Source organism: Drosophila hydei, unplaced genomic scaffold (assembly GCF_003285905.1).
Source record: "Drosophila hydei strain 15085-1641.00,03,60 unplaced genomic scaffold, DhydRS2 tig00000001-arrow-pilon, whole genome shotgun sequence".
Classification (NCBI taxonomy): domain Eukaryota; kingdom Metazoa; phylum Arthropoda; class Insecta; order Diptera; family Drosophilidae; genus Drosophila; species Drosophila hydei.
The window spans coordinates 12,157,813-12,167,916 of NW_022045643.1; the positions used below are offsets into that span (position 1 = coordinate 12,157,813).

General features: G+C 39.6%; 2 protein-coding genes across 2 annotated transcripts; one reads left to right on the top strand and one right to left on the bottom strand.

Annotated features, from left to right (window-relative positions):
- On the top strand, positions 1-724 carry LOC111599838. The gene is made up of 2 exons (XM_023315633.2): positions 1-263; positions 334-724. The coding sequence occupies exons 1-2, from the start codon at positions 176-178 to the stop codon at positions 570-572; spliced, it is 327 nt and encodes a 108-aa protein (XP_023171401.1). The 5' UTR covers positions 1-175; the 3' UTR covers positions 573-724.
- Positions 725-4,075: 3,351 nt separating this feature from the next.
- On the bottom strand, positions 4,076-5,946 carry LOC111599799. The gene is made up of 3 exons (XM_023315577.2): positions 5,110-5,946; positions 4,853-5,048; positions 4,076-4,795 (listed from the first exon to the last, which is right to left on the bottom strand). Exons 1-3 carry the CDS (start codon positions 5,891-5,893, stop codon positions 4,303-4,305), a joined length of 1,473 nt encoding a protein of 490 aa, XP_023171345.2. The 5' UTR covers positions 5,894-5,946; the 3' UTR covers positions 4,076-4,302.
- Between the last annotated feature and the right edge of the window lie 4,158 nt (positions 5,947-10,104).

Below are 10,104 nucleotides of genomic sequence, written 5' to 3' on the forward strand. Positions count from 1 at the left end.
TCGAGCTGAGATTTCTCTGTTTCAAGACGTTGCTTGATAATACGAGTGCCCTTACTACATACATAGAGACGCGTGCAGCATATAGTATATAAAACAAATCTAAAGCTTCTATTTAGTTGTCGTTGTTGTTGTTGCGAACGCTTTGTTTATAAATATTTGAAGCCAAATCAAAATTATGAAATCAACAAAAGCATTGCACAAGTTTGTGCCGTTGCTGCTGCTGCTGTTGCTGCTGCTGCTCGTCGATGTTTGGAGTCATCCAAGTGAGTAGAAATAGCTGACTCCAGGCTAGCAAAGATATCAATACAGCCACGCCTGCTCTCAAATTTATAGTGCCGGATGTGACTGAGTCACAGCAATCCATGTTGCTCATTCAAAACAATGTGAGACCCGAAGATGCCAAGAACTATGAAATAGCTATGCCAAAGGAGCCGAAGCCTGGGGAGCCCTGTCTGACAATCAGCTGGAAGACCAATCCGGATGGCACTGGACCCGAGGATCCTCAGATTTATCTAGTCAATGGATACCTCAAGATCATGACACAGTCACAAGCGGCAAACATCCGACAGTAATCAAGATTTGTAAGAACTAAGAACTGTTTCATATGCAGCCATATTCATCTCGGATAATGCCAAGACTTCCAGATGGCACCTGCTGCATTACACCAATTATATAAAAGTCTGTTTCATTCGATTGATTTATCATTTTACAATTTAAATTATTAAAGATTGCATTTCTTAAATTATTATAATGTCATTATAAAATCATTTTATAAACTCATTTTTGTAAACTTATTGTTTTACAAACTGAAAAAATGGACACAAAAAATATTCTTTTATTATTTTTTATTATCTATGAATGTTAACAAAACAAAAACAAAAAACTATTTTAGCTGTGATTCAACTTTTTTCCTTCTAAGGATTTATAAATTTTCTATTTTAATTTTTAAATTTCCATTTCTATTATAAAATTCAATGAATTTCAAATGTAACTTGGAAGTCAAAGCAAATTGCAACGTTTCTCTAGCCTAAGAACCTAATTTCATATTATCATCCAATACTCTAGTTCGATTCAAATGCAAATGCAAACTATAAATCTAGTTTATCTTTTATAAAGTAGAACATAATAAACTATTTTATTAACTGATGAAGAATTGCTTCAGAGCGCCATTTAAAGCGCCATTTAAAGGCCATTTATCAAATTGCAATTATATTTTTACTTTATATATTGCTCTCTTGCAGCACTTAAATTTATTTTTGTTCTTTTTGAGTGAGCTGAGCACTCAAAAAATTGTATTTATTTGATATGATTTCCTTTTGATCCTGAGCATCAAATATAAAATAGGAGGGAGGAATGCCAACGCCTGAAGAAGCCCTTAATGATTTAATTTTAGAACTATTTATGTCTAAGTGTTAAAAGTGCATGGAAAATTTTACAAAAAAACAAAAGAGTATTTTGGAAAAAAAAACAATATATTAATATTAATTTATTATATTAATATATATATATTATATTAATACTAATTTTCCTTCTAATTATGCTCAATGCTATACAAATATCGAAAGAATATGAGTTACAAAACAGAATTCTTAAGGTACGACTTTCCCCTTTCACATTGAAAGGCAGAAGAAGGTGTGGCAGACCCCATAAAGTATATATATTCTAGATCAGGACGACAAGCCAAGCCGTCTGTCCGGCACATATATTAGTGACTAGAGACTTAAAACCTTGAGCTATGGAACTTATTAAAAGAACGTAGATGGAACTGGGTACAGGATATCTTCTAGTTAGGCACACCGATTAGCGCATTTTTATTTGTTTTGCATAGAGCTGCTCAAGAATGGAGGCGATCATTTTTAATAAATAATAAATAAATATAAATATATAATACATAATATAAATATATAAAAAATATAATATATTATAATACATAAATAAATATTTAAATTTGCATTAAAAATTATCTCTTAACAGATTATAAAATCCATTGCTGGAAATGTGACTTGAAAACGTTTTGATTCGCTGAGAGATTGCTGTTGGCCAAGTGTGAGCAATTGAACCCAGTTTAAACCCGAAGAGGGCTTCAGTTTCTGCCACATAAATCTCGAATGCGGCTACAACATAATAATAGAGCTCTGTCGGGCAATTAATATACAATGAGAATAATTTGTAGGTCGATGCGAAAAGCGAATTCAATCTGCTGGCTGTATTATTCGCGAGTTATGCGAAACTCACTCGCCTCGAGCAATAAAGTTTTAATTGACAAAGTTGTAAAAAGTTTTAGCACATTATTGAACGAGGCAGCCAAATTGCTGTATCATACGAAAGTTACGTATACGCCGTGTGTGGCGGAAGCAGAGGCAGAGGCAGTCGTAGAGGTAGCAGCAGCAGCAGCGGCAGCTTACATAAATGTTTCTAATAGTTTCAGGCTAATTTGCTGTTTCGTAATTTAGTTTTAATTTGGCAGCGCATCGTCTGAGAATAGATTTAACAGAACTTTGCTTTGACTAGACGTTCATTGCGCCGGATTATGTGTGCGACACTTGTGCGTATTCTCCCAAAAAGGATGACGTCCTTGGCTACGCATTCTTCTTTTGATTGCCACTGCTGCGCAGAGTCGCAGATAAATCGTGGCGAGTGGAGTGCCTCTCATTTGCCACTTCCCATTTGCCATTTTCCATTTTTCACTTTTCATTTTAATTAAGCAACTTTAGGCATCTGTTTTCATTTGCCAACTTTCGCAGCTCAGCAGCAGCAACTTTTCTACCCAACGCCAAAACATGCAAAAATATTTTGTCCGAAACTAGGAAAGCGTTGACTTTGCGGCCAAACTAACTGCGTATTGTTGCAGCATTATAAATCTATAATAACTGCAAGTCTTGTGCGACCCGACAGAGTTTACACGGCTGGTGAAGAATAGCGCCTAAGAGTATCACTGAGCCAACATAGCAAAACTAAAACTCGGAAATAAATCTGATCATTTTTATATACTAAATTCAAATTTAAGCAAAACGCGCTCAAGTGAATTTAATGAAACTGCAGAAGTTTTCGCTGCGTTTAGCAATTGAATTGAGAGTTTTACGCTCAACATATTTTTACTTTGCTCTCATTTTTAAGTATTTATCAGTGTTGTTTAGCTCTTCTGAAACTATTTAGACTGCAAATTGGAAAGTTCTAAAAATTGTTTATATACTATTTATTATTTAAGACACTGAATTTACTACATATTGGCCCAATATATTTCAATTATATAAATTAAGAATTGTACCAACATTTCCAATTCCAAAATTAGTTTCTAAAAAAGAACTTTGCAGTGATTTCCAATGCAGAAATGGTCGGTGTCTTTCTTATGTAAAATACATCTCAAAAATTCTATATGTTTCCCAAGCTATTTCATTATCAATCTTAGCTTTTATACTCTCCTAATATACTTAAATATATATGCATATATTAAAAATAGAATATTAACAACAAAGTCATGCGACAATTAATTATATCGTCTAGTCTGTTGTCTGGCAATTGCCTCAATTCAAGTTCAAGCACTGAGTAGACGCTGCTTAATAAATATTTCACTTCAGGAAAATTGTGTTTTAAAAAGCTACTTGTAAAGTTGAAACATCCAATTAAACTTAATTGAATAAAATCCTCGCTCGGCTCCTCACTGTTTCGAACTGATATATTATTTATGCAGCCTAATTACTTGGAGTCGCTCGATTTGATTGCTGCTACCTTTTTGTAGCGATCCAGTTTTATTAATATTTTTTAGCAACTGTAGAGCGGAGGCGTGTCCACGTGCAGTTGCATGTTTGTGTGTGGCATGATAAATATGCAGTTCGAAAATGTTTTTGGAATTTTTCGCCGACATGTTGTGTGCGGATTTATTGCATTGCGACTTGCATTACATTGGCAATTTACAAAGGCTGCCACCCGCTGCACGAGCCGTTTGCCACATGCATCAGCATCAGCAACATTTGTTGCTGTGGCTGGGGCTGCGCACTGGATGCCAGGTTATTGTTAGTGCCACCAATTTGTAACTGTCACCAGAGCAGGAGGCATTCGAAGAACATATTTCGGCTTTGGCTGAGCGAATTTATCGAAAGTTTTTATTGGACACACAAAGCCTAGCTCCAAGCTGCGCTAAGGACTACACTGAAACTGCACTGCGAAGGAATTGCTATTTCATAGAGCGGGATTTGAGTGTAGTCCTGGGCGCAAGGTTTTGTTAGTCTTATGCTGCCCCGCGGATGGACTTAACAAACAATAACAATTTTCTCGAATAATTAATGGATACTCTATGCCGAATCATAATATGTCGCCTTCCTCGACTTTGAATGTTTCGTTCTCCAAGTCAATGAAGTTGGGCTCGTTTCTGGGATCCTCGTTCTCTTCCTCGAGCAGGCAGTAGATGGCGTTGGATTCTTGTTTGATGATTTCATTGCCCAGCGTCATCCAGAACGGACGACAGCGATTCTTCCACTGGCGCAGATTGTAGAACGCGCAATACCTAGAGCCGGACGCCTTCAGCATGGCCATGTAGAGCGGCGTGATTTCATCGGCCAGCAATTTGCCCATTAGAAAGACGGCCATCTTCTTCCTGTGGGTGTCGTTGAAGTCAATGTAAATTTTCTTTGCTTGGTTGTAGCACTTTTTGGCGATGCCCGTCTTTGAGGTGTCCCTGGCAAAGAGCTTGCCCAGGTTGAGAAGGATCTCGGCCTCATGGTCCTTGTGCTCGTACAAGCGCGAGAGTCGCAGAGCTCGCTTAAAGCTGGATATAGCCTTGTCTATGTCATCGAAGCTGTGGGCAGAGAAACGTCATTGCACACATATGCATATCCCCTGGGCAACTACTCACTTCTCGGCGCATTGTCCCAGATACAGATAGAACTTAATGTTCAGCTTGACAAATCTGTATTCGGTGCACGCCGTTAATTCAGGCCTGATCTGCTCGAGGCACTGCTGGGCGGCGTGATATTTGTTGCCTTCCATCAGAAAGAAGGCCCGCTCCAAGAAAGTGTCACAAAATATGTCCAAGTTCTTTTGCCGCCCGACTATGGAATGAAATGGCTGAGCTCGTTTACCTTTTCTCATATTGTTGTCGCTCTAACTTACTCTCTGCTATAATCACGGTAGCCCTGCGGGCCATGTCAACGGCCTCCTCGGGCTGCTGGCGGGCAGTCTGGCGGCCATGGATAAGCATTTGACGAGCCAGCTGCTGGGCAACCAGACAATGGAGTATGGGGCTGGCCGAGCCCTTGTCTGGCTCCGCTAGCCACATATGCCCTCGGACCAGCTTGAGCGTGGAGGTGAGATAGGTAATCGAATTGGCTCTCTGGCCAGTGCCTTCCAGGAACATGGCATATGTATAATAGATGCGAGCAATCATCTCGGCTGCATCACGCTCCTGGCCCTCGATGTTGTGGCACAGCGACACGATGTGCTCCATCACAGCGTTCAATACGTATTCGTACTTTACGCGGTATGGCTGCAGAAACAATAGTGTCTCATAGAAGAGGCTGAAGCACTCCTTGAGTCCCTTGTGCTTGCGCTTGATCACGGCAAGCTCGGCCTGCTTCATCTTCTCAATCATCTCTATGAGCAGTGGGCGCTCGTCAATGATCCTGGCGCGAATGCTGAGGGTTTCGAACAACGCCTGCTCCTTCTCGGCCAAGCAGCGCACGAACTCCGGCATCATCTTGCAGCCTTCGTGGCGCAACTCTGCCTGCAGCGCCTCATAGACCGGACCCCGATTTCTACGCGCCTCTATAAAACTTAACGGCACAATGCTCTTCTTAATTAGCTCTCTATCGAAGGTGATCTCGCGAAAGGTGCGATAGGGTAGCTTGGCCCTGACTTCGCGCTCAATGCGCTGAATTTCTTGCTGACGCCGCGACATTATTTAGAATAGTTACGAACAATATCATGAAATTCAATTCGACTTGTCTACATTAAAATATAAATATATATATATAGATATATTTAGACATTTATATGTATATTTGTGTACATAACAATTGGGTTTTCTTGTCCCTGTGCTTTTTCTATCAATTTGTATTTGAAGTTAAGTTATATCATAGCTCTCATTCGTTGTTTGTATATTGGAAAATATTTTTTTTAACTATAATATTTAATAATAATTTCCTTATACATTATAATGGATTGTTGACTCAACTACAATTGAAGAGTTCATGCTTAATTTTGAAAACATTCTCAAGTACTTGGAATCAATTTTATATCCTATGTCCATTAGCAGAAGAAGAAAATTTGCCCAACTCTCTTAAGGAGGACGAGCTGAGTGGATCTTTACTTGTCTGTCAGTCTGCCCATTCATCCGTCCGTTCATCATTCCGTCCATCCATCTGTCTGGCTATCCGTCTGTCCATCTGTCTGTTCATCCGTCTGTCTTTCTCTGTCTATACATGAGCGCTTCGGTCTTGGAACCTATATGAATTACTGACTTGACTGAGGTTGTTGCTCCGATCTGTGCACGCAGATCCGGTTTGTTCCAAATAATCGATCTTTATTCTATTAATTTTGACTTATTTTATTATATTTTAAATGTACATATTCTGCTTGCATTCAGTTTCATATCTGATTTAGATAGTTCTGATTTCCTTAGTATTTTGGGGCCAACTACATTTTTTTCAGTAAATTAATCAATTAAATTTACATACAACTCTATATTACACTTGTTAAATGCAATATTGAACCACCTTTGAAGTGGGTGCATTCCTGTTTGAATTATATTAATTGAATCTCAATTGTGATTCATTTGTCTTGTGAATTGTCAGTTGCTGCTGCTGTCTAGGCAGAGTCGATGGCAGAGATGGAGCTTTTCCTGAGGTGGCTCAGGTGCGAGTCATGTGTTAAAGGCACTACAGAAGATATAAGTTCCCAAATTTTGAAGGCTTAATATATAGTAATTTGTATAGAATAAGCTGCTTGCTTGTAACGCAACAGTCGATCATACCCAATTGCAATATTCTTGTTTGCAATAGTGAACGATGACAACAATAAACAAGCTGAAATTAGTATGTATATTCTATTTGTTAAACACAGGATTATATATATATATATATATATATTTATATAACTGGACATATGTCTGTTGCCCTCCTCATGTTGTGTCTGCAACAAAAGCCAAGCTGCAGCTATCTTTAAGCACGAGAAATTATTTACACACATTTATGCCCACTCAGATGCAGAGTATCTGTTTCGAATAGCTAGGAGATACGACATGTTTATTAAAAAATTCTTGAATTGTTTCTGCTTTGCTCTGCCCTCACGTGTGGAAACATCTGTTTCTGTGATACACTCTCTGCTTATGGCAAAGTCTGAGTTCATAAGTGAAGCTGAAGCGAAAGGAGTCGCAAGTGCTACTAAGAACGGAAAACGAAAAACGAAAAACTAAAAACAACAAACAGCATGTGGCACAAATAACAGAAGCATTATGTTGTTGCCTCAAAGCGAAGGCAGAATTTCAATTCAATAACTTTTGCCTGCCTGCCTGGATGTTTTGTTGCTTTGTTGTTTGCCTGGACTTTGGCTGCTCGCCGAAAAGCGTGCTTTGATTTTCGTTCTTGTCGAGCAGGGGGCGTGGCAGGCAGCTGGGTAATGCCGGTTACAGTTACACATGCAAGTATTGGCGTCGGCAGCGGCAGCGGCAGCGGCATCATCATCGGAGTAGATTCGATTTTGGCTCGTTTATTCCAACGGCCCTATGAATGAAATTAAATGCAGCACCGCAACAGGCGCCTGCCCCATATTCAACCTCAACCTCAACCCCGTCCCATGACCCGGGCACGAATGACGAGGGCACCGACGCTTCGGTCGCTTGTTGCAACTTTGGCTTCACCAAGCAGCAGCTTGTTTCTGATCTCGACTTTTGGCATCCGGCAGCTTCCAGCACAGCGCCTGTGCTTGTGCCTGTGCCTGGGCTAGTGCCCGTGCCTCTGCCTCTGCCTCTGCCTGTGGCTGAGCAGCACAAACTTTGTCCAAGTTGTGTGGGCGTTTCGCAGCCCCAAAGTGCACCGAACAGAAAACAGAGCCTGAGCAGATAGAGACAGAGAGAGAGAGGGAGAGAGAGAGAGATGGCTGAGCTGGGCGTTTGCCTAAATTTATGGCTTGCCGACGGCAGAGACTGAGAGAGGCAGAGGCAGCGGCAGCGGCAGCGGCAGCGGCAGCGGCAGCGACAGCTACAACGGCAACAGAAGCAGCCATGTGACAATGTACATTGCGACGAAAATTTGTGGCTTGCTCAAATTAAGTTGCATAATTTTTTGGAAAATGCTGCGTTTTCTTTCCTTCTTGTTAAAGTATGTTAATAAATCAAATATGGAAACTAAGAACGTTCGCAAGTCGTTGGCTGCTTCCAGATATCGAAAGTACAAGTGAAAGAAGCTGAGAGTGCCGACTGAACACAGTTGAATCTCCTGAGGATATATGCATGTGGTCTTAGCAGAGCGGATACGTAACTTTGTATGCATTTTTATACGATTCGCTTTTTTTGAAGAGAATTCAAAACTTTTGTCTGGCTGCCTTTTGTACATGTTTTTTGTAAACGTATGCCATCACAACTTGCTTTCGCAATGTGGTTTTCAAATGAGAACTCTTCTTTAGATGCACAACCGAGCGACTTTTGGGAGATAATATAGAGAGAGATGAAGATTGAAAAATATAAAGAGATAGATAAAGATGGAAGGATATAAGGTAAAGAATGAGAGAGACAGAGAGGGAGAGAGAGAGAGGGAAAAAGAAAGTGATAAAGAGAGCCAAGGGAGATCAGAAGTTGGAGAGTGCTAGAGAGATAGAGTGAGACAGAAATGGGAGACAGAGGGAGATATAAGATATATACAGAGAAAGAGAGAGAGAAGGATAGAATAAAATAATTTAAAATAAAGAGAAATTTATAGAGAAAGCGTGGAAATGAGATAAACAAAGAAGGAAGGGAAGGAGAGAGAAAACAAAATAAAAAGAAAAGGAGAAGGAGGAGAGAAGAAGAGAGAGAGAAAGGGTGATAGCACGGGAAAGAGTTTAATATAAGGAAAAATAATGAGAGAGGAAAGGAGAGAGATAGAAAGATAATAAAGATAAATAAATTGAGCCAATTAAACATAGAGGGAGATTAAAGAGGTTATTTGCAGATCTTTTTCGAATCGTATATGTTAATGTGCATATAAGAATGAAGAAATAATAATGAAATATAAGTAAATGCAAGTTTCAGGTACCTTTTTAGTCATTTGTATAAAAAATAAAACTGAAGTTTTCCTAAGCGGATACAAGTTGAAATATTGCAGTCGCATGCAAAAGGTTAAATCTTATTCGGTATTTAGATACACTGTCATACTAATTTGGATGACTTGGGAGAGGCACAGGCACTGGATGGAGACTTTAAGATTTTATCTTTGCTCTATTTTTTTTTTATAACTACTTTTTTTTTAAATGAACGCAAAATTGCAATTTAGTGAACACAGTTTTTGATGTTTGGGAATGTCTTATAAATTGTGTGTGCAAAGCGCACACAGACCTGAGCATCTGCCACACGGACTTGAATTTCATTAACACAATTCGGTGCGAGCTGCTTAGCTGCTTCCAAGTGAAGGCCATACATCAGCGATGAAGGATGAGGTCTCATATGAATGTGTGCGCAGCATGCAACTATGTGCAACACGCTCGAGTGCCACACTGTGTGTGTGTGTGTGTGCAAATAAATATATGGCCACGCATAGCAGCGTTAACTGATGTCGCTGTCAGGTCGATGATGAGCGTCTGCAGGAGGCTTTGTGGAAGGGGCAACTGCCAACACGGCTGTGGTTTTCAAAAATAGCAGCGCGGCCATGTTACTGCCTGCAAAATTGGATAGGAAATTTATGCGCGTGCATATTTCCTAGTGGCACAGCCATTAGCGCTGTCACAGTATTATTAACACTTACAATTTCAATGCGAAACGGATTACTCTTAGTTGCATCTATATCCATTATGCTCAGTATCATTGTAGTGGCTTTGTTGTAGTGTGGCTTATTGTTTAGCTATTTAAAAGTTTTACCTTCTGCTTGGCCAGATGGTTGTACAACTTAATCAACGATTGGTAAAAACCTGTAATTGCTT